At 51.8% G+C, this 23,806-nt stretch overlaps 1 protein-coding gene across 4 annotated transcripts; it reads left to right on the forward strand.

Annotated features, from left to right (window-relative positions):
- The first annotated feature begins 8,759 nt into the window (after positions 1-8,759).
- On the forward strand, positions 8,760-23,108 carry LOC113907317 (SEC14-like protein 4). 4 transcript variants are annotated; one of them, XM_027566320.1, is made up of 12 exons: positions 8,760-8,873; positions 11,796-11,871; positions 16,400-16,443; positions 16,731-16,790; positions 16,917-17,105; positions 18,660-18,755; positions 19,072-19,132; positions 19,968-20,051; positions 20,374-20,480; positions 20,555-20,694; positions 20,787-20,956; positions 22,700-23,108. In XM_027566320.1, the coding sequence occupies exons 1-12, from the start codon at positions 8,820-8,822 to the stop codon at positions 22,837-22,839; spliced, it is 1,221 nt and encodes a 406-aa protein (XP_027422121.1). In that variant the 5' UTR covers positions 8,760-8,819; the 3' UTR covers positions 22,840-23,108. The 4 variants fall into 4 exon arrangements, with proteins under 4 accessions (XP_027422121.1, XP_027422118.1, XP_027422119.1 ...); XM_027566317.1 differs by lacking the exon at positions 22,700-23,108 and adding an exon at positions 21,059-21,569; XM_027566318.1 differs by having other exon boundaries at positions 8,785-8,873; positions 16,700-16,790.
- Positions 23,109-23,806: the final 698 nt, after the last annotated feature.

The following is a 23,806-nucleotide window of genomic DNA, read 5'->3' on the forward strand; positions in this document are numbered from 1 at the left end:
CTGGGAGGGGTGGTCCCTCCAGGGTCAACAAAGCCCCAGGTGTCAAAGCATCAGAACACAGAAAATAGGAGACGTGATTAATACACTTGCCTAGCAAGCAGCTGTGCCGCTGCCCCTCTGAATGCACATTCCTTCCCCATGGAGAAAGAAGTCTTGGCTCACACGCTCCCCTTCCTACTGTGAGGGTATCTAAGAATTGGTTCACCTGCTCAGCCTCCATCCTCTCAGGGACTCCCCTGCTGGTCCAGTGGCTAAGACTCCAGCTCCGAATGCAGGGTGCCTGGGTTCGATCCCTGGTCAGGGAACTAGATCCCTCATGCTGCAGCTGACGTCCCTGCGTCACAACCAAGACCGGACGCAGTTAAAAATAAAAAAAAAGAAAGAAATTGCATTTTGTTTCAGCAGAGTTGAGTTCAGTTTATGCCAGTCTCTCTTCCCTATTTCGATAGCTAATGCTTAATAAAATCCATCTTTACGTCTTTAACTAGCGTTTGACTTTGTTCATCTTTGACACTACCCAGCCAGACACGGTTGGTACAGGAAGTGTCCACCCTTGTGGAAAGCTCTACTGAGCAGTGTGTACATCGTGGGGTGTACGAGGTGGCCTTCTGAGGAGAGGAACACCAGAGACAAACTGAGCCTTCATCTCAGAAGTCATCCTCCAGAGAGCCCCACTAGTGAGGCAGGGTAGAGAGAAATGGGACCAATGATCAATAAAAATGGGAAAGCATAGAAAGATATTTGAGAAGAAGGAAAGGGCCATTCTAAGTTGTAAACGAACAAACCATGAATAAAAAGTGTAAACTTTCAAAGTCTGATCGAGGTAACAAGTGAACTTGAGCTATTGATAGTAAATTCAGCCTGATACTATCAGTTCAGGCTTTAATCACCTTGGGAGAAACCCCCAGATATATGCCACCCAATCCAGAGTTAATTGGCCAATAACTCAAAGCTTTGATACCAAGAAATATCTAAAACATTTTACTTTTCCATTTGGATCTATGGAGATTTAAAGTTCCAACACAACAGTGGAAAACGAATATTGAAATTTAAAGATGTCAAAGAATACAGTTGTAACCCAAGGACTACACCAAAGGAAGGTACGGAGACAAATACATGGTTGCTGTTGCATCCTAAGTCGTGTCCAAGCCTTTTGCGACCCCATGAACTGTAGCCCGTCGGGCTCCCCTGTCCATGGGATTTCCCAGGCATGAATACTGGAGTGGATCGCCATTTCGTTTTCCAGGCGCTCGTCCCGACTCAGGGCCTGAACCTGCATCTGCTATATTGGCAGGTCTAATACCTGCCAAAGGTATTCTCTGGACACCAGAGAAGCCCAGGAAACAAGTATAAGAAAGAATCAATAAAGTAGTTTCAATGGGATGTCTCTAGAACAAGCTTAAATAAAACTGTAGTAACAATTTTTGGATTCACTGGGTTTCTGTGTTTGCTCTTTGGGTATTTGAAGTGCTCAAAACCATCAGCTGTAATGAATTTGTAGTTTACAGGTAGGGTATAATTCCCATAGATCAGACACGGAGTAGCTCTTTGATGATTCCCCAAGTGAGGTTGTGACAGAGCTCTGGTTTGGTACAGAGTCCAGGCTCTGACCTGCCCCAGCTCACTGTTCGCTCCCCCACGCTCCCCGCCCACCTCCACCGTAAATTTGTGCAATAGCGTCCTGACCAGTGTTTCTTCTCTGAACATTTGCCCTGGCCAGGCCACCCTTCACACCAGGCCACCCTTCAACCCACGCCCAAGGTTATCTTCCTGCCGCAGGAGGAATCACATCCATGTTTTCTTTGAAAAGCTTCAAAGGCCACCGCCCACTCTGACAGCTCATAGGCATAGTCCCGAGCGTGGCCTGACCTCAGTCTTTTGAGCCCCCTGCCCTTGGAGTATCCCTCTTCCCTTTTGCCTCTGGAGGCTTCTTTATGCAAACCCCTCTATCCAGAACATCTTCCTCCTATTCCTGTCTTAGAGGCCCAACTCAAATACCACCTCCTCTGGGGGACATTCCAAGACCTCCAGAGCAGTGGTCTTGCTCAGACTTCTATTAGAACCCTCTATCTTCAGGCAGCCAGGACAGATATTGGTTAAGGATACAGGACTTGAGTGCAAATAAGGGTTCAAACCCTGGTTCTGGCTCTTACCAGCCTGTGAGGCTCAGTCTGGCACATGTGAAATGGGCACGTGGATCCAAAGATGAGCAGCAAATATGACCCATGCCTTCATGGGGCTGACAGTTAAGGGGCTGAATCAGATGTCAAACCAAGCCATGTCTACTGAGAGCAAGTCTCTGCAACAGAGGAGCAGGGGTCTGCCTGAGCATTTAGGAGATGGGAAGGAGACGGGGAGGCACGAATAGGCAGTATGGGAGGAGGAGGGAAGGGAAGTGAGCTCAAGTCAGAAGGAATGGCGTGTGCAAAGGCCCTGTAGCAGGAGGTAGCAGCAGGGGGAGACAGGTAGCTCCACACACACCCTATTTGGTCATTTGTGGTTTGGAAAGGCCAGGTCCCTCTTGTCTTTTGTAGGAGAAGAAAGACAGGCATCCAATTATGGCCCCTGATCCGCCTCTTTCCCTGGTCCCAGGTCTTTGGGGGTCGTGGGTCAGAATCCCCTTGGCCACCTCTCTCTCTCCCAGGCTCTTGTGGCCATCTCCGTGTCTAGGGTATAGATGATCCTGGGGGTATGGTCATGTAAGGTCCTGTCTTTCCTGGGGTCACCCTGAATTGGTTGGAGGAGTCAAGGAGACACTCCCCCAGCTGCCCTAGAGCCTAGTCTCCATTTCCCAGGCAGGCCCAGGTGTGAGGCTGCCCTAACCTGGGCATCTGAGTCAGGTGGACCTTCTCTCTCAATCCCTCCACCTAGGGTGACCCAAGCCAAGCCCTACATCCCTGGAGGAACATCCAGCGGCATTTGCCCAGCCTAGACATCCACAGAATGGGGTCAGTTTAGCCGTGATGGGGGAAGACTGGGCAGGAGCTCCTGGCAGAGCTGATCTCATGCCAACAAATGGAGATGGCCTTCACCGCACGGGCTTCCCTTCAGTTAGCAGGTTACAGGTGTGAATGAGGACTGCGAGCAGGGCCCCTGAGAGATGCCAGGAATTTTAGGAGCAGCTGGGAGGTGGGAGGGAGAGATTCCGCCGTGAGTGGGCAGGGAGGTCAGGGATCGGGGTCACATACCGTGACACTGCCGTCATCACAGCCCGGCTTCTGGGCCCATGGGTCAGGAGCACCAAGGAAATGAGCCAAGTTTCAGAAAGTGGGAGGAGACAGCACATTACATAAGAGGGGATCCGGCTGCCTGGTGCCCAGATGGGTAGAATGGAAGTCCTCTATGCCCAGTGATGGCTCAGGCTCAGGACAGGACACCTGTACTGCGTGGGAAAAACAGGGACTCAACGTTGACCTGGAACCATCCTCGGCAGACAGAGGCTTAGCAGCTGGCCCTGCACCAACTGTCTAGATTCCAATCCTGGCTTTGCTGCTTGCCGAGTGTGAGACCTGGCGGGGAGGGGTTTGGTTTCAGTTTTCTCACCCATAAGTGGGAACAGTCGTAGGACCAACCTTAGAATGTGTCTGGAGAATCAGATGAGACGATGCTGGACTGTCCATACGGCAACCACTGTCCACCTGTGTTAATTGGCTCGACTACCTCCACAGAGCACCCAAACCGAGAGGCTCCAGCAGGAGGTTTATTGTCTCATAGATCTGGAGGCTAGAAGGCCGGGATCAAGGGGCCGGGAGGCTTGGTTCCCTTTGAGGATGGGGGGGAAGAATCTATTCTCTGCTTCTCCCCTAGCTTCTGGCGGTTTGCTGGCTGTCTTTGGTGTTGTGCGGCTCATATATAGAAGCATTGCCCCAACCCCCCCCCTTCATCTTCACGTGGCCTCCTCCCTGTCGGCATGGATGTACCCAAATTCCCCCTTTTCATAAGGACATTAGTCATGGTGGATTAGGGGCCCACCCCACTCCACTCTGACCTCATTTTAACTAATTACATCTGTAAGGACCCTGTTTCTTAGATGCTGGGAATTAGGATTTCAATGTATGAACTGGGGGGCGGACACAATGCAGTCCGTAACGCCACAAGTGGGGAGTTCCCTGGCAGTGCAGTGGTTAGGACTTCTCGCTTTCACTGCCATGGGCCCGGGTTCAATCTCTGACTAGGGGACTAAGACCCTGCAAGCTGTGAGACGTGACCAAGAAAACCAAACCAAAACAGGGGCTTCTCTGGTAGCTCAGTGGTAAAGATTCTGCCTGCCAATGCAGGAGACATGGGTTTGATCCCCCATCAGGGAAGATCCCTTATGCCTCGGAGCAACTGGGCCTGTGTTCTAGAGCCTGGGGGCAGCAATGACTGAGCCCACACGCCTGCCCCCTAGAGTCTGAGCTCAGCGTCAAGAGAAGCCCCCGCACTGCAATGAAGAGTAGCCCCGCTCGCCGCAACTAGAGCAAAGCCCACGCAGCAAGGAAGACCTAGCACAGCCAAAAAGAAATAAATACATGAATGAAAATGTAAAAACAAGCAAACAGAACACCGTATGTGGCGGGTCCAGCATTTGAAATGAGGCTGGTTGGAGCTGAAATGTGCCACCCAAAACGAAGGCTGGACTTCAAAGACTTGATCCAAAGAAAAAAAAAGAATGCACGATCAGCTCAGTTCAGGCACTCAGTAATGTATGACTCTTTGCAACCCCATGGTCTGCAGCACACCAGGCTTCCCTGTCCATCACCAACTCCCAGAGCTTGCTCAAACTCATGCCCATCATGCTGGTGATGCCATCCAACCACCTCATCCTCTGTCGTCCCCTTCTCCTCCCGCCTTCAATCTTTCCCAGCATCAGGGTCTTTTCCAATGAGTCAGTTCTGCACATCAGGTGGCCAAAGTATTGGAGTTTCAGCATCAGTCCTTCCAATGAATATTCAGGACTGATTTCCTTTAGGATGGACTGGCTGGATCTCCTTGCAGTCCAAGGGACTCTCAAGAGTCTTCTCCAACACGGCAGTTCAAAACATCAATTCTTCAGTGCTCAGCTTTCTTTATAGTCCAACTCTCACATCCGTACATGACTACTGGGAAAACCATAACTTTGACTAGATGGACCTTTGTTGGTAGAGTAATGTCTCTGCCTTTTAAAAGCTGTCTAGATTGGTCATAGTTTTTCTTCCAAGGAGCAAGCGTCTTTTAATTTCATGGCTGCAGTCACTATCCGCAGTGATTTTGGAGCCCCCCAAAATAAAGTCTGTCACTGTTTCCATTGTTTCCCCATCTATTTGCCATGAAGTACAGTGATGGGACCCAATGTCATGATCTTAGTTTTCTGAATGTTGAGCGTTAAGCCAACTTTTTCACTCTCGTCTTTCACTTTCATCAAGAAGCTCTTTAGTTCTTTGATTTCTCTCACTATTAACTTATTGATTAAATAATGATTTCATTTATTAAGCATATCGATTATACACCAAAATGATAATACTTCGGAGGCATTATCTTAAATAAACTGTATTATTACAATTAAAATTTTCATGTGTCTAAATTATAATTTAATGTGTTTAAACTTTAAGTCTTTACATTTTAAAGAACTTAAAATTACCAATGTGGCTCCCGTTACCTATTAAACAGCCTGAACTAATATTTACAAAGCCCTTAGGACAGGGCCTGGCCCATAGAAAACACTGGCAAAGTGTTAGTTAAATAAAGACTTCTCTTTAGAGGTGGCTTGTTACCTGTGGTATTTAAAAACTATGACTTCCCAAGGAGTGAGAAAAGTTGGGGACACGTCTCTTCTCTTGTCTGCCTTTTCTTTTATTTAGTGGAGTTTGTTTTACATTCTGGAAGCATAGGGCTCCCCACGTGGCGCAGTGGTAAAGAATCCGTTGCAATGGAGGAGATGCGGGGTTCGATTCCTGGGCTGGGAAGATCCCCTGGAGGAGGAGGTAGCAACCCACTGCAGTATTCTTGCCTGGAAAATCCCCTGGACCAGGAGTCTTGTGGGCTGCAGTCCATGGGGTGGCACAGAGTTGGTGACGACTGCGCACTGAGCTCACACACCACACGGCGTATGTCACGTGGTCCTGCCTTCTCCAACTTGTTTCACGGTATTTTTTCCATGTTGCTATAACGTCTTCATCATCATATTAAGCACAGTGGTTTTCTGAAAAATTGTTTCCAATATTCCTATTAACCACAAACAACTTTAAGCTGGAAATCTTTTGTTAGTTAGGATTATTATTGGGTAACGTGGTAAACGATTGAAGGATTCTAATAATAGGTATTGTCCGTAGTTTCTAGAAAAGCTGAAATGGATTTGCAGTCCTGCCAGCAACATATGAATGTCTCCGTTTCACCAACTTATAACGAAATTTATTTTCGTTTTTAAAGCGATTTTGTGTCTGTGTGTTTGTGTGTGTTTATTTTCTTTTGTTGCTGATTTGTTGGAGGAAAAAGCATGTCATTGCTTGTATACATACTCCTTTGGTGACCTGGAGGTTAAGCATTAACCACGTGATTATTGCCACTGTGCATGTTCTCTTCTGGTAATTGGTGCCTTGCGTCCTTTGGCCATTTTTATCAGTTTGCCTGCCTTCTTTATAATGGCGTTTCCCAACCTTTTTTGGAACCAGGGACCAGTTTCGTGGAAGCCGATTTTCCCACAGACCCCAAGGGGGTGGGGGTGGTTTCAGGGTGACTCAAGCACATGACAGTCACTGTGCACTTGATTTCTGCTCTCGTTACATCAGCTCCACTCAGAGCATCAGACGTCAGATCCCGGAGGCTGCGGACCCCACCTCAGAGCATCAGGCGTCAGATCCCGGAGGCTGCGGACCCCTGCTTTATGAGGATGTCAATTTCTGTCCCATTTTATTTTTTCCCAAATTCACATTAGCCAATAGTGACTAAATGCCTGAATTCCATTTCTTGTTTCACAGATTTTTGTATGTTTATGTAGGCAAACCAATTGATCGCCCTTTGTGATTTCTGTCATTGTTTTTAAGTGCAGACCATCCCCTTCTAGAAACGTGGTAAGCGTCGCTTCTACTTTCTTTTAGCCTTTGGTAATTTCTTTTTCTTTTTTCCTTAAGATTTAAAATCCTTCCAGGACAGTACTGCCCAAATGAAGTATAATGCAAGCCACAAATGTGAGCCACACATGTAATTTTAACTTTTCTGGTCCTCACATTCTTACAAAGTGAAAACAGAGAAGGCAGAGAGCACAGAGGATTTGTAGGGCAGTGAGCTTGTGAATTTACTCTCTATGGTACCACGACGGTGAATATGTCATTATACATTGACCAACCCATAGCATGTACAACACCAAGTCACTGATTGTAATCAATGTCCCTGCTGGTGGGGGGCGTCCACGGTGGGGGAGGCTGTGGGGTGAAGGGACGGGGGTATATGCGAGCTCTCTATACTTCTTTCTGCCCAGTTTTGCTGTGAATCCAAAACTGCCCTTAAAAATAAGTTTATTAATTAAAAAATTATAGATTATTAAAAAGTGAAAAAATGGTGCAATTAATGTTAACAATATATTAACCCAATGTATCAAAAATATTACTTCAAGATGTAATCTGTATAACAATTAATGAGCTATTTCATTTCATTTCGGGGAGTGCTGTCTTCAAGGTCTGGTGTGCATTTCACAGTTACAGCTCATCTCCATTCGCACTAATGACAAGCCACGTTCCCAATGCCCAGCCACACGTGGCTGGCGACCACCAGCTTGGCCAGCAAAGTGCAGAACGTGGTTTGACTGCAAGTGACGACAGAGGGTAAAGGTTCCAGTGACCAGATTAACCACCCTCTTCCCCTTCACCTCCCGCCTGCTCCTCTCCCTCGAAAATTCCTGCCCAGGCAACCTGGGTTTTCTCACTGTCCCTGGTGACCTCTGCCTGGCTCTCGGATGCCGCCCTGGACACCTGTGGCAGCTGCCCAGCACCTTGGGCTTCCCAACCCTCCACCACCCGCCCGGGGCTGCCATCTGCTCACTGACACCTTCCAGTCCCAGCCTTTGGGCTGAGGAGCTCACCCTGGGGAGGGAGGGTGCATTTTTAGCTCTCTATCCCTGCAGGGTGAGTCTCGACAGTAATAACTATGATTAGGAGCCCATCCTGGGTTGCCTTATGCAATCCTCCGGATCTTTTTTTTTTGGCCAAACCTCAGGGCATGTGGGATCCTAGTTCCCCAACCAGGGATGGAACCAGCACCCCCTGCACTGGCAGAGCGGAGTCTTAACCACTGGACCACCAGGGAAGGCCCTCCTCCAGGCTGTCTTGAAGGCTGAAACCATTCTGCATTTACCGGAGCTCCTACCGGCTAGGGAGCACTGGCAAGCACCCAGCCTGTGGTCAAGACCAGGGGCAGGTTGGCAGAAAGGTACGCTACCACCCGGAGGGCTGAACCAAATTTATTAAGTTTGTTGGGAAGGAGATCTGCTGTGATCCCTGAAAGTTGCCCACGTGTCTCTGATGCCCCCCTGTCTTGCCTGTCCCTTGGGACCCTGTGGAAGCCCCTGGGATGAGGTCGCCGGGAGGTGGGAGGAGCCTGGTGGCCCTCCCCACCCCCCGACCCCCGCCTAGAGTCTGTGCTCTGGGATCCCTCTGGAGCAGGTCACCTCCCTGCCCCGGGTAGGGTGTGCCTTAGCGACTGCGGGAAAAGTCCCTGAGCGGAGGCGCAAAGCTGGCGGGAAGGGTCGGGGAAGGAGGGGTGCTCTCCAGGCCGTGGGGGCGGGACCAACATCCGACCCGCCCAGCAAAAACAGCCCAGGCAGCAGGGCGGGCAGACTCGTCCTGGACACCGGCGCTCAGGGCACCATGAGCGGCCGAGTTGGGGACCTGAGCCCCGAGCAGCAGGAGGCGCTGACCCGGGTGAGGAACTTGGGAGCGGGGAGGCTTGGGCAGGGGGCGAGCAGCCCCCGGGGCACAGCCGCGAAAGGAGACCCTGGAGAGTGGGCGTCCAGACCTTCGGCTCCAGCGCACAGGTTGTCCAGGGAGCTGGGCACCCACCTGGCCCAGGAGCCCCCCTCTCTGGGCCTCTCTGCGACTCAGTCCCGCTCTCCACCTCTGCCGGCGCCTGTCCCTTGAGGAAGGTGGACGAGGCGGCCCTGCCTTTTGCACTGAGGCAGCCTTGGGTAGACAGCCGCCCAGGTCTCCTGCCCAGATTGCAACCTTTATTTGTTTGGTTTCTCTCTGTGGCTTTCTGAATCCCCAGGCGGCAAGCCTTCTCCCTATTGTTAATGTTTTCATTAAAGGGAAATGGGCGGGGGGATTGGTGCTATCAAGACAGCCTTATGGGACTCACCTAAAGTGAAAGTAAAATCACTCAGTCGTGGCCAACTCTTCGGGACCCCACGGACTGTAGTTTACCAGGCTCCTCTGTCCATGGATTTTCCAGGCAAGAATACTGGAGTGGGTTGCCATTTCCTTCTCCAAGAGATCTTCCCAACCCAGGGATTGAACCCCGGTCTCCCGCATTGTAGGCAGACGCTTTACTGTCTGAGCCACCAGGGAAGTCTGAGCCTCACCTGGTAGTGTCATAACCATGAGGAGGTCTTAGGTGCTACAGCATTAATTCTGTTTGCCAGGAATTCCTTGGCAATCCAGCGATTAGGACTCACTGCTGTGGCCTGGGTTCAGTCCTTGGTCAGGGAACTAAGATCCCACAACCCTGTGGCATGGCTCCGTCCCCCCCGCCGTGGTCCAGCCCCGGCTGATCCAGGGTATTCGAAGGAGAGACTGCCTAGGCGACTATTTATATGCTAATTAGAGATACAAAGAGTAATAGAATGAGGATAGCTCAGTAGGAAAATTCAGTGGAGAAAAGAGGCTGAGTAGCTTGGTTTACTCGGGAGACCAATAAAACTTCAAGACAAGAAGTTTGCACCACTTATGTAGGCCGCATGCGCCCTCTCGAATAGCGGAAGGTGCCTCACCCTAGACACCTTCTCGAGTGGGTCTTAGAAGCCCAGGCATAATTAGTAAGCATGGTGGGTTCTGCGCTCCAGATGGAGACTTCAGCCAGAATGTGAAAAGAATGACATGGGGAGACCAAGCGTTGGTGAACAAGGCCCGTAGCTTTATTTTCAACAGGGGCTTATATACCCTAAGTTACACATAGAGGATAATAGGGGATGCAAAGTCAGCAGTCTTTGATTCTTATCAAAAACCAGGGTTTCTTTCCTGCAAATTTATCATATACAAATGGTTTAGGTGATTTACATCATCTTCTGGCCAGAAGGCCTATTAACATTTTATGACTCTTGACAAGAACTTATCAACAAAGACTTATTTTCTCTAAGAGTAATTATTTTAAGGTTTGGCGCCATCTTCCCAAGATAAAATTGCATTCCTATAGGGTGGATGTGTAATGGGTTTACAACAAAGGAAAGAATTTATTACCTTAAGGGTCTAAAGTTACTAACACCAAGGCCACTACTTATTTTTTCTACATACCAACTATTAATTAATACATATTCAAGGATACAATTCAGGGGATGTGAAAACTTGGCAACAAGCATTGGCTCATCAATGAAATCTTTTACTAGTTTATTCCGACAGTTTGTAACTCTCTGAGAGGCTCTAAGCTATTTGAATATCTTAAGCTTCCCGTGCCTCTCGAGGCTGGGAGACTGTAAACAATCGTATGCATAGCTGTAGGAGTCCGGGTAAACTTGTCAGGCGAGTTAGAGAGCCATCTGAGGGGTTTGGATTTAAACACTCCTAATTGCCCAGGAACTTTATTAATTGGAGCTCTAAGTTAACTCTTTGACAGAGAGAGCGAGATGGTGGTAGGGGACAGCCCCCAGTAAAATCAGAGGTGAGAGCACAAAGCAATAAAGTAGGCAGACTCTGGTTTTTTGGGGGCACATGCTCGAGAATATCCGGGGGGACTCCTGAGGCTCGATCCCGCCTTTGCGTATGCCGAGCCTCCTTCCTCATGACCTTTGTCACGAGTGGAATGCCTCACCGGCTCCCGGCAACACCCCCCCCCCCGCAAAAAAAAATCAGTTTGCAGGTGGCCAGAGACTGGAAGCTGTGAATTCAGGGTGGCAACGTTGGGGACAGGAGGGTATCACAACTGTTGCTGTTCAGTCGATCAGTCACGCCTGACTCTCTGCGATGCTATGGACTGTAACCCACCAGGCTCCTCTGTCCATGGGATTCTCCAGGCAAGAATACTGGGGTGGGTTGCCATTTCCTTCTCCAATCACAACTGTGGCTCACACCTTAAGCCTGTGAAAGGGCAGTTTCAGACGCTGGAGAAGGGTTTCTTTTGAGGCTCCTGGTTTGTGAGCCTCACATCTGTCACCTGCTGCAAGCCAGGCCTGAATCTAAAGCCTTTACCTTCACAAACTCCTTTGACTGGCACAAATGTATCATTATCCCCACTTCACAGACAAGGAAACTGAGGCTCAGAAAGGTTAAGCTACTTGCTTCCAAGTCCAGACCCTCATGACGCAATATCCAGGCAACGTCTCCAGAATGTTCTGGTGGGCCTGCATCAGATTCACCAGGGATGTTTATAAAAACAGAAACGGCACAACCCTCCCTCGAACCTACAGAACAAGGGTCTTGTGGGGCAAAGAACCCCTCAGGTTTGAGAAGGATCCAACTCTTCCTGCCATGGTGGGCTGAGGGCTGGCCCATTCCCAGGTCGCAACCTGGTCCGGGCATGTGCTGCTAACTCTGCAGGGTCCCTGGGCAGGACTGACCAGTGGACTGAGACTGGGAAGGTCTGGGACAGTGTTGGGATTGTGGGAGCACCTCTGACCATTGTATCCCCTCCCTCAGTTCCGGGACAACCTTCAGGACCTGCTCCCCATACTGCCCAAGGCTGATGACCACTTCCTCCTGCGCTGGCTCCGAGGTGAGGCCAGCTGGGGTTGGTGGAGGCTGACAGGGTGGCAGGGAATGGGGGTGGTGCTTCAGGAAAGCAGGTGGGAGACTTTGGGGGACAGCCCTGAAGAGTGGGCTGGAATCTCAGTTCCTGCCCAAATCAGCACAGCACAGAAATCTTAATGGCGCCTCAGTTTCTTCATCCATAAAGTGGGCATAAGGCCACCTCCCCAAGGGTTGTTATGAATTAAATGAGAGGGTGTAGTGCCTGGCATGGTGGGCAACAGGGTGAGGTGAGGTTAGAGGTAACGCCTAGGAAGTTCTCAGGATGACAGGCCTGGGCAGGTCTTGAGTAAATACCACTGAACCGTCTTCAGGACTTGCCCTTGGGTCTGTCTCCAGCTCCTTGAAGACAGGGCTTCAGGTGTCATTCTCTCAGGGATCTGACACCAGTGCCCAGTGAACGTTCAGAGACTGGGTGTATTTAAAGGCAGAGGAGGAATTTCCTCTAGGAACTGCCGCAGTAGTGCAGAATAGAGTGACAGAAACCACCCTAGAACTTAGGGAAAAAATTCATGTCATCTCAGCATATCCCATGGAATGGCTTTTGAGCTTGAGCCAGGAGGGAAGTCAGAAGCCAGGCTGGAATCAGACAGAACAGTGATTGCTAGCAGGGTGCCCATACAAGCTGCCTCGCTCTCCTGGCCTGTGTAATACTGGTCTCTACCTTCAAGATGCTGGGAGTCAGACCTGAGGTCATGGGCGCACACAGAGCCTACACAGAGGAAGGCCTCCCTTCTGTTCTGTTTCATTTGATTGTTGGTTGTTTTTTTTTTTTAATTATTGTTTTTTTACAAACTTTATTTTTTAGAACCATTCTAAAAAGATTTACAGAAAAGTTGTGAAGATAGTACAGAAAGTTCCCATAGATGCTTCACATTAACACTTGACTTTCATATGTATGTCTGTGACCTTTAATGAGCCATTATTGCTATGTGATTAGTAATTAAGATCTGTGTTTTATTTAGATTTGCTTAGTTTTTTTCCATTCCGGGATCCTATCCAGGATGCCACATTCCATTTTCTTGTCCTGTCTCTTTAGGCGCTCTTGGCTGAGGCAGTTTCTATTTCATTTTTAATGTCATTTTAATGTCTTTTTCCCCACCCAAGCTAAAAAAGGAGTTGGAACAGTAGATTTCTTTTCTTTTTTTTTAATGTGGAGTATAATTGCTTTACAATGCGGTTAGTATCTGCTGTACAACAAAGTGATTCGGTTCTATGTGTACATATATGCCCTGCCTCTTGCACTTCCCTCCCGCCCCTCTAGGTGATCACAGGGCCCAGAGCACCCACCCCCCATCCCGCCCCTCTGGGTGATCACAGGGCCCCGAGCACCCACCCCCATCCCGCCCCTCTAGGTCATCACAGGACCCTGAGCACCCACCCCCATCCCGCCCCTCTAGGTCATCACAGGACCCCAAGCACCCACCCCCATCCCGCCCCTCTAGGTCATCACAGGGCCCCGAGCACCCACCCCCATCCCGCCCCTCTAGGTCATCACAGGGCCCCGAGCACCCACCCCCATCCCGCCCCTCTGGGTGATCACAGGGCCCCGAGCTCCCACCCCCGTCCCGCCCCTCTGGGTGGTCACGGGCCCTGAGCACCCACCCCCATCCCGCCTCTCTGGGTGATCACAGGGCCCCGAGCACCCACCCCCATCCCGCCCCTCTAGGTCATCACAGGGCCCCGAGCACCCACCCCCGTCCCACCCCTCTGGGTGGTCACGGCCCCGAGCTCCTGTCTGCTTTGCACAGCGTGTATGTGTCAGGGCTGCTGTCTTGGTTTACCCCAGCCTCCCCTTCGTCCCCTGAGTCCACACATCCATTCTCTACATCTGCACCTTTATTCCTGCTCTGCCAATATGTTCATCTGGACCATTTTGGGGATGGCAGATTTCTTGAAGCCACTTGATACAGCCTCAGACCTCTCTCCTCCTCCTTTGAATCTTTTTGAGTTTAAAAATCAGCTTTTCAGGTACCGCATGGGTCTTAGATAAAAGAGTGAAATTGTATGCACTGTAGGTGGCTGGGTCGGGGGAAGGAAAAGGACCTAAGATAGGAAGAGGGTGCAGGCCTCAGAGCCCTCCCCTTCGCAATGCAGCTGCTCTGCTGATGCGGCCCCGCCCCCTTCAGCTCAGCTGTCCTCCCAGCATCGCAGGGTCAAAGGCCAGGGCTGAGCTCAGCTGGAAGCGGAGGAGCCTTCCCGACCCTCTGAGGCTGATTCCTTTGTTTTCCTTTGTCCGTATCCCTCGTCTGGGTCCATTGCTCCCTCTTGGATGCCAGTTCCAAGAGGACTGTGCCTGCCCGGTACTCCCAGTCTGACACATAGTAAAAAAGTTTAGAGGACCCAGGAGCAGTGTCCAAACCACTGTCTATAGGACCAGAAACCATACTCTGGTTCTCAATAGAAAAATCTCCTAGAGACATCTCACAGATTTTTTTAAAGTCAATAAAAGAATAGCAGGTATGATTATGCACTAACAAATTTGAAAATCTAAATGAAGTGGATACATTCCTGGAAGAAGAAAAAGAAAACCCTCAATAGATCAGTAAATATGAAAGACATTTAAATGGTAATAAAAACATCCTCTCCCCTCCAAACTCAGACCACAAATGGCTTTGCAGGTGAATTTCTCCAGTTTTAAGACCAGCTAATTTCTTAGGTATACAAATTGTTTGAGTTGTTTTCAAATATATGAAAGAGTGAGATTTATTTTATGAGGCTTGGGTAGATTTGATTCCCAAGCTAGCCAAGGACGATAAAAGGAAATTATAGGCTCATTTCACTTACTAATGTAGATGTTCAGTTCAGTTCAGTTCAGTCACTCAGTCGTGTCCGACTCTTTGCAACCCCATGAATCGCAGCACGCCAGGCCTCCCTGTCCATCACCAACTCCCGGAGTTCACTCAGACTCACGTCCATCGAGTCAGTGATGCCATCCAGCCATCTCATCCTCTGTTGTCCCCTTCTCCTCCTGCCCCCAATCCCTCCGGCTTCAGACTCTTTTCCAATGAGTCAACTCTTCGCATGAGGTGGCCAAAGTACTGGAGTTTCAGCTTTAGCATCATTCCTTCCAAAGAAATCCCAGGACTGATCTCTTTCAGAATGGACTGGTTGGATCTCCTTGCAGTCCAAGGGACTCTCAAGAGTCTTCTCCAACACCACAGTTCAAAAGCATCAATTCTTCGGCACTCAGCCTTCTTCACAGTCCAACTCTCACATCCATACATGACCACAGGAAAAACCATAGCCTTGACTAGATGGACCTTTGTTGGCAAAGTAATGTCTCTGCTTTTCAAGAAATCTAAGTAAAATATTATATAACAGAATCCAAGAAGGTATTAAAATCATGCAACAGTATCAAGGAGAGTTTATCTTGGGTATGCAAGAAGAGTTCAACATCAGAAAACCTAGGGAATTCCCTGGTGGTCCAGTGGTTAGACTTAGAGCTTCTACTTCAGGGGTCACTGGTTCGCTCCCTAATCGGGACGATCCCACAAGTCACGCAGCCAAAAAAAAGAAAAGAAAGGAGAACCTATCATTGTCATCAAACACATTAATGGAGTTAAAGATAAGAAATTATATGGCTATCTCAATGCAGAAAAGGGCATCAGAAAAGGTTCAAATTTTATTTATAAGACAAAAGTCCTTTATGACATCCTTTGAATAACTCTTAAAATGATAGTCCCAGATAAACTAAGGCTCAGAGAATGTAAGTGACTTACTCATGGTTGCGCAGCAAATAAAAGGACAAAACTAGAGTTTAAGCTCAAATCTGACCCCAAAGCCCATGCTCTTACCCCTCCTAACACCAGGGGCATCTCTGCTCCCTGGGGGATGTTAAATATTGCAGGCTAGCTCAGCTCTAGAGTGAACAAGTTTAAAAGGCCTGGAGGAATTTCTCTGGTGGTCCAGTGACTAAGTCTCTGAGCTCCTTCTTAATGCAGGGGGCCCTGGTTTGATCCCTGATCAGGGAACTAGATGCTAGATGCCGCAACTAAGAGTTCGCACACCACAACTAAATATCCCACGTGCTGCAATAAAGACTCAAAAGCCCGTGTGCTGCTACTAAGACCTGGCACAGCCAAATACATAAATATCTAAAAAATAAAGGCCTGGATACTGTAGAGCACAGGGAACTATATTCAGTATCCTATAGTAAACCATTATGAAAAAGAACATATATGTATGTATAACTGGATCACTTTGCTGTAGAGCAGAAATTAATACGACATTATAAATCAACTATACTTCAATAAAGTTTTTTTTTTTTTTTTTAAGGCCTGGAAAATGAAATCAGGGGCCTTCCACAGTCTTCGAGAGGATTAAAGATCCTTGCTTCTTTTTTTAAAAAAAATTCCAGACCCCCAGTGTATTCCTGGAGCATCAGGAAGGTGTACCCTCCTTGCCCCCGGAGCTTATCTCTTTATGAGCTGTTAGAGAATGGCTTAGGCTGCATTCTACCTCCAGCGTCCTCTTACCATGCCTTCTTCTTGCAGCCCGGAACTTTGACCTGCAGAAATCAGAGGACATGCTCCGTAAGGTGAGACCCTGTGCTCACAAGCATCCTGTCTCCTACACGTTGCACCCCAGGAATTATCCCCAGGGATTATCGACAGAGGCCAGGGACTCTTGCCCAGTCCTTCCCCCTCCATCCCTTTCTGCCTCAGACCCGGGTCCCCCACAGCCCTCATCCTGGCATTCCCACCCCCAGTCCTATGTTGGTGGCACCTGGGGTGGCTCTGGTAGGATCCTGGTGTCCGTGGGCAGAGGGGCATGGCCTGTGACCTCTGGGGCAGGCAGTCTGCAAGCCCAGCCGTGTCTCCGCAGCACGTGGAGTTCCGCAAGCAACAGGACCTGGACAACATCCTCGAGTGGAAGCCCTCAGAGGTGAGCCCACGTGGGGTCCCCCAGGCCACTGCCGCCCCCTCAACTCGCCCATCGCATCCAGCCGCCCGAGGGAGCGGGGACCTGGCCTGGAGGCTGCTTCGAATTGAGACCGCACCCCGTGTCCAGGTGGTCCAGCGGTACGATGCCGGCGGCCTGTGCGGCTACGACTACGAGGGCTGCCCCGTGTGGTTCGACATCATCGGGACCATGGACCCCAGGGGCCTCCTCCTGTCAGCCTCCAAGCAGGAGCTGATCCGGAAGCGCATCAGGGTCTGCGAGTTGCTTTTGCACGAGTGTGAACAGCAGAGTCAGAAGGTATGCGAGCGTGTAGACGGCACGTGGTGGGTCCCGTCTGTCTAAAGGTGGGTACCAGGACTGGCGAGGGAGGCACCCGCTCCTCCCTAGCCTTCAGCACACTGGGCTCTGCTTCACTTGCAGTCACCCTTGCACGAGCGTCTAACACGTGCATGCCATTCTCTGCTGGTGCACACCAAGTGTGGCCAAAGCCCTTCCCCTCTGACCTTGGGTGAGATGCTGGCCTTGGTGCTACGAATCCTCTAGCTGTAATCCCCTGGATTCCTGGGAACAGTGGGTGGTCAGCTTTGCTTACAGAAAAGATGTCCCTTGATTGTGTAACTATGAACCTTGATGGAGGAGCCATTGCTTTGGGCATCCCCAGAAGCTGGTGACCCTTCAATCTGGGCACATCCCTGGTGCCTCTAGGGAGTTACTACCAAAATATGTGGGGCACGGGGCTTCTAAGCCAAGAAGGACCACACCCTCCTTTGCAGGGCTTCTCCTGGCCCCTGACTCTGTGTTTCCTGGTCACTAGCCTTCAGAGGGAATCTAATGCCAAGTGTGGCCGGGTTGGTTTTGTGAGTCTAAGTGTCTAAAGCTGTTATGGCACTGTGGGATATTATGGTTAATATATATGTGTCCTCATGGGATTCCACACAAGGGCAAGGCCTGCATCCCCAGCGTCTGGCACAGAGCGGGGCACAAAATAGACCCTCCACCGAGATTTGTGGCGGGCAGGAGAGAATTACCTAATGTTGTGTGTCGTGCCTGTGTGTTGTCATGTAAGATGGCTCACTTATAGGCTCAAAGCAGTGTCTCCAACTTCACAGACGTTCCCAATCGGAGCCAGCAGTTAAAGTGGCGGTGGCGCTAGTTAGTATCTGTTAAGATTTAATAGGCACTGGCCAAGCGCCGGACCATGGGTTCGTTGAATCCTCACAGACCTCTCAGGGCCTGGAATTATCCCCATCTTACAGAGGGAAAAAGTAAGGGTCAAAGGGATTAAAAATCCACCCAAGGCCTGGTGGTTCAGATGGTAAAGAATCTGCCTGCAATGCAGGGAGATCCAGGTTCGACCCCTGGGTTGGGAAGATCCCCTGGAGGAGAGAATGGCAACCCATTCCAGTATTCCTGCCTGGAGAAGTCCATGGCAGAGGAGCGTGGCGGGCTGCAGTCCCTGGGCTCAGAGTCAGACATGACTGAGCGACTAATACTTTCAAAGCCACACAGCCCCCCAGCAGCAGTTCTGGCTTGGATTCACCTGTGGGGCTGCATCGCTGGCTGACAAGTATACTACTGTACGTGAAGATGCCCAGTGAACAAATGATGTCTTTAATCACAGTTAACTCATTCCAGGCTACAGTATTGAGCAGAGTGTGAGGGCCACCACGCTAAGGCTCAGAGGTGGCACCTCCTTAGACCCTGGATGGGCTCTGTCTGTTTGGAAAATGCTGTGGGCAGCTGGCGGAGGGGGCAGGACGGTGGAGGGAGGGATCCTCAGGGGCGCTCTCTGGCCAGGATCTCCTGGCTGGAGCCATCATCTGACCCGAGTGCCTGCTCTGTCCTGTGCAGCTGGGCAGGAGGGTCGACACGGCCGTGATGGTCTTTGACATGGAAGGGCTGAGCCTGAGACACCTGTGGAAGCCAGCAGTGGAGGTTTACCAGCAGGTGAGGTTGGCCGTTGGCTCAAAGCCAACAGGGAGCCACACTGCCCACGCCAGCCTCCGGTCCATGGAGGAGGGGTCACTGCCCAGGGGCCCCAGACAGCAGCCAGTGAAGCTGACCTGGGGATCCACCCTCCAGGGAGAAAGAGTCTGAACAAGAGCTCCACTGAGGATGACAGCCATGCTCCCGGGGAGGACGGGATGGGCTCCTGGGGTGGGCGGGGGGGTGCTCTTGGGATCCAGCAGCATCAGGGCCGCAGAAATCTGGGGGCTGGAGGTGTTGGCAGCTGGCTTCGCTCAGACTCTTCTTGACCCCACAGTTTTTTGCCATTCTGGAAGCAAATTATCCAGAGACGATGAAGAATTTAATTGTTATTCGAGGTGAGCCCACTATGGGGATGACCTCCTGGGGTGGGAAGGGTGAGGAATAGGGGAGGGGGACAGCGGGGAAGCCACCCAGACCAGGGACTGTTAAACCCTCCTGGGTGGAGAATGGGTCTGTCTTTGTTCAGCTGATTCTCTTGGAATATACAAAATCACGCTCTCGTGTGCTGCAACAATGTCAAATACGCCATGTCTCTAAATGTTTACTGTAATTTTCTTTACTGATCTGGTTGGGGACTGGCATCAGAGAGTCCACGGACTGAGAATCCATGGAGTGCAGTCTGTGCCTGCAACAGCTATATGACAAAGGGCTCGCTGCATGTGTTCTAGGGTCAGATGATCTGGCTTCCCATTCTGTAAAATGGGGATACAGTGGCACCTTCCCTATAAGATAGCTGTGAGGTTACATGAGATAGTCTGTGGGGAAAGTGTAGCACAGAGCCTGGCCCATAGAAAGCACCCAGTAAGCTTGAGTCGTCCTGGTGGAACATGAGGTCAAATGCAGATGCCCCCTACTTGCACCCAAGAGGGTGCCAAGGCAACGTGGGCACACCGTGAGTGTGGAAAGGAAGAGGCGCCCCTGGGGAATCACCATTGCTGATGCCCTACCACAGGGGAAGAGGAGGCAACCATTTATTGTTTCATTTGATCTCCACTTTTCAGTTAGGAGTGCTAAGCCTCAGAGAGGGTGAGTGAGTCCCTGAAGGTCTCACAGAAGGAAATGGCAGCATCTAGGCCTGTCCAACCTCTGTCCCACCCATGCCCTTGGCTGTGACCCTGTGTATTCAGGTCCTCTCCGTTCCAGCTTCTCAAGGGAGTTTGTGTGTTCCAGCCCCCAAGCTGTTCCCCGTGGCCTTCAACTTGGTCAAGTCGTTCATGGGTGAGGAGACCCGAAAGAAGATAGTGATTATGGGAGGTGAGTGACCTGGCCTCCCAGCTGTGACACCTCTGCATCCGCCTGGAAGCAGAGGCTGATGCCAGAGGTTCCATTTCCCTGTAGCTCCTCCTCTTTACTCAGGCCCTGACCTTGGCCCGACCCTCAGTGACCTTTGCACTCTCATTCGAGGCTTTGGGCCCTAGACAATGGCCTGGGTGGCCATGCGGAGCTCCTGGGTGTTCTCAGGAGTTGGTGCCCAGGAGCCAGTGTAGGACACATCAGGCCTCTCCCTGGACTTGGCCCCACTGCCCTCTGTTGAACCCCCGACCCCCCCGACAGAGCCCCACTTTTGTTCCCACAGGCAACTGGAAGCAAGAGCTGCCTAAGTTCATCAGCCCCGACCAGCTGCCCGTGGAGTTTGGGGGGACCATGACCGACCCCGATGGCAACCCCAAGTGCCTGACCAAGGTCCGGTGCCCAGAGGACGGGGAGGGAGGGGAGATGGCCGTGGTGCGGTGCCCGCTCACCACCCTCACCTGCAGATCAACTACGGGGGCGACGTGCCCCAGCATTACTTCCTGCGCAACCACGTGAGGGTGCAGTACGACCACCAGGCGACCGTGGGCCGGGGCTCCTCCCTGCAGGTGGACAACGAGATCCTGTTCCCGGGCTGCGTGCTCAGGTGGGCACGGCGCCCCACACACACACCTGGTGTGGTCGGGAGGGGCCCGGAGCCCAGGCAGGTGGCGGTCAGTGGGGCCCTGTCCCCTGCAGGTGGCAGTTTGCGTCGGACGGAGGGGACATAGGCTTCGGGGTTTTCCTGAAGACCAAGATGGGGGAGCGGCAGCGGGCCGCGGAGATGACGGAGGTCCTGGCCAGCCAGCGCTACAACGCCCACGTGGTGCCCGAGGACGGGAGCCTCACCTGCACAGAAGCCGGCGTCTGTAAGAGCTACAGGGTTCACTGGGGTCGCTTTCCTCCTCATGGTGGAGAAATGATCTGACATCTCTTGCCGGTCTGGCCCCTCTGTTTGCTCCAATTTCCAGCTCTCAGGGTGGGTGTGGGGGGCTCTGTGCAAGCCCCTAGATACCCTGGACGCCGGGGCATCAGCTTCGGGTGTTGGATCTGAGGAGAGGCTCCCAGGTGTGGGTACAGGAGTGGAGAGGTGTGGTGGAGAGCAGGGCTCGCAGCCCCGTGGACTCAGCTCCTGGGAAGACCCTTCACCGCACTCAACAGGCTAAATGAGAGACAGCTGGAAGACAGCCGTGGGCTCAGCGTCAGGGCTCCCAGGCTGCCCACCTGCGTGGAGCACCCGAGGAGATGACCCTTCCAGGTGTCTGTCCCCCACTCCCAGGCCTCTCGGGCGGGTCGGTTTTGGCAGAAGCGGTGTTGCCCAGGGCCATCGCTGACCTCCTGCCTCTGCAGGGAATAGCACTAGAGGAGAGACCCAAGGTCGCTGTTCCCGGGAGAAGGAGAACGGGTTCAACCAGGGCTTCCCAGGTGGTGCTAGTGGTAAAGAATCCACCTGCCAACGTAGGAGGCATGAGATGGGTTTGATCCCTGGGTTGGGAAGATCCCATGGAGGAGGAAATGGCAACCCACTCCAGTATTCTTGCCTGGGAGATCCCATGGACAGAGGAGCCTGGTGGTCTACGGTCCGTGGGGTGACAAAGAGTCAGACACGACTGAGCATATGAGCCAGTCACGCACAGTTCACTTTTCTGTGCAAAGCAGGGATTAGAAGGGTGCAGACAGAAACCTGTATGGCTCATCAGATCCAGATCATGTTGGACCTTGGCAGCGAACAAAATTCCTCTAAAAGAGACATAAGAGGGGCTTCCTGGTGGTCCAGTGGTTAGGACTCTGCACTTCCGATGCAGGGGTCACAGCCCACCACCTGCCTGGGCTCTGGGCCCCTCCCAACGATGCCCAGGTATGGGAGGGCCGCCATGCCTATCTGAGCACACAGCCCGGAAATAGGATCTTGTTGTCCACCGGTTTGACAAACTAGGATCCCACACGCTGCACAAAACGACCCAGAAGTGTTTTTTTTTTTCTTAATAAACATTTTAGGGACCCCCTAGGTGGTCCAGTGGCTGAGACTCTGCGTTCCCAGTGCAGGAGACCTGGGTTCGATCTCTGATCGGGGAATTAGATCCTGCATGCCACAGAAAAGGCTTCCCATGCCACTGCTAAGACCTGGTGCGGCCAAATAAGTAAAATAAAAATATTTTTTAAAAAGAATAAATTTTTTTAAAGACACGAGAAAGTGACTGGTGGGGAAAGTAGGGATCCCCTCTGGATTGGAACATCAGGATAAGGGAATCCCAGTCCCTCCCCTCACTTGCTCTGGAATCATCAGAAGGTCTCATCAACCTCCGTAAGCCCATTTCCTTGTCCATAACATGGCTATGATCGTACTTTGCGTGGGGCCACTTTGAGGATTCAGGGAGCTGTGAGCCCTGACGTGATGCCCATAGACGGGCTGATGCATGCTGGAGGTTACTGTGACGCCTGTGGTTAGCACAAGCATCAGCCAAGGAGAGAGTCGGGAGGGATGGGCTGGGAGCCAGGCCATGGCTGACCCGCCCGCCCCACCCACGGTCCTGGGCAGCCCCTTCCCAAGAGCACCCAGTTGTGCAGGTATGCTGGGCTTGCTTTGCCTGCTTCCTCCTCTGTCTCTGCAGACGTCCTGCGCTTCGACAACACCTACAGCCTGATACACGCCAAGAAGATCAGCTACACCGTAGAGGTGCTGCTCCCCGACAAGGCCTCCGAGGAGAAGATTCAGGGTCTCGAGGACTCGAGACAGTCCCCACTGCAGTGAAGACCCCGCCGCCCCTGTGCCCGAGCTCTCCGACCCCTCAGCACCCTGCCCTGTCCTTGCCCTTCCAGGCAGAGCGGTGCTGGAGGGGACCATGGAGAGCCTCCCACCTCACCTCACCTCGCTGTCTCAGCTCCTTGTGGGCCCACCTGGCTCGGTGGCCCAGCAGGAAGGGTACCCCCAGTGTGTGGATCACGGGAAGATCCTGGCAGACACCCCATCCCCTGTTCACAGAGAGCCAGTGTCCAGGAGGAAAGATCCTGCCTGCAGAACCTGCCCTTGTGTCCTTCCCGACAAGGTCCCCACATCCTAGGGCGCACCCACGCCTGGCCCTGGTTTGGTGGGGGTGTGCCTGAGCCCTGGCTGCAGGGAGCACTGCTCAGGCCTGAAGAGCAGAGAAGCCCCATTCTCCACATGTAGGGGCTCAGCAGGGATGCGCTGCAGGGCTGGCTGGAGGCGGCCAGGGAGAGGGATGGGCAAGCCTGCCGGGGGGCGGGCAGCGGGGGGGTGGGGGGGTGGCGGGTCTCTGTTCTGGCAGAGCGTCAGCTCTCCAGGTTGGCTCTACCGCCTTTGGAGGGAAGATCAGAAATAGAGAGTGAGCCATCAGTGAAGAGCCACACTCAGCCTTCCGCAAAGCCGAGTCTCCCGGGAATTCCCAGTTTGTCTCCCACCCCGTCCCCACCTGCTGTGATCCAGCCGACCTCCAGCCTGGTTTCTTTCTGGCTCTGAGTGGGGCCAGGACCCAAGCAGAGCTGGAGGGAGATGCAATGGGCGTGCTGGGGTGCAGAGTGGAGCTGCCATCCCAGGGCACCCAGCCTGGACTCAGACTTGCTCCTTAGGAGAACCATCAGGCTTTTCCTCCATCTTTGCGTCTCACCAGGGGGACAGCTGAAGGTCGGCTGCCAACCCTTCTCCTCCCGCGCCCCAAATGCGACTCAGCAGCAGGCCAGTGAAGGCTTTATTCCTCAAT

This window comes from Bos indicus x Bos taurus, chromosome 17 (genome assembly GCF_003369695.1).
Source record: "Bos indicus x Bos taurus breed Angus x Brahman F1 hybrid chromosome 17, Bos_hybrid_MaternalHap_v2.0, whole genome shotgun sequence".
In the NCBI taxonomy this organism is placed as follows: Eukaryota; Metazoa; Chordata; class Mammalia; order Artiodactyla; family Bovidae; genus Bos; species Bos indicus x Bos taurus.

What these genes read in the sequence shown, in the direction of transcription:
- LOC113907317 (XM_027566320.1), top strand. Translation starts at nt 8,820, where the DNA reads ATGAGCGGCCGAGTTGGGGACCTGAGCCCCGAGCAGCAGGAGGCGCTG. An exon ending in TCGAGTGGAAGCCCTCAGAG is followed by an intron (nt 16,791 to 16,916) that starts GTGAGCCCACGT and finishes CCCCGTGTCCAG; the next exon opens with GTGGTCCAGCGGTACGATGC. An exon ending in GAAGATAGTGATTATGGGAG is followed by an intron (nt 20,052 to 20,373) that starts GTGAGTGACCTG and finishes TTGTTCCCACAG; the next exon opens with GCAACTGGAAGCAAGAGCTG.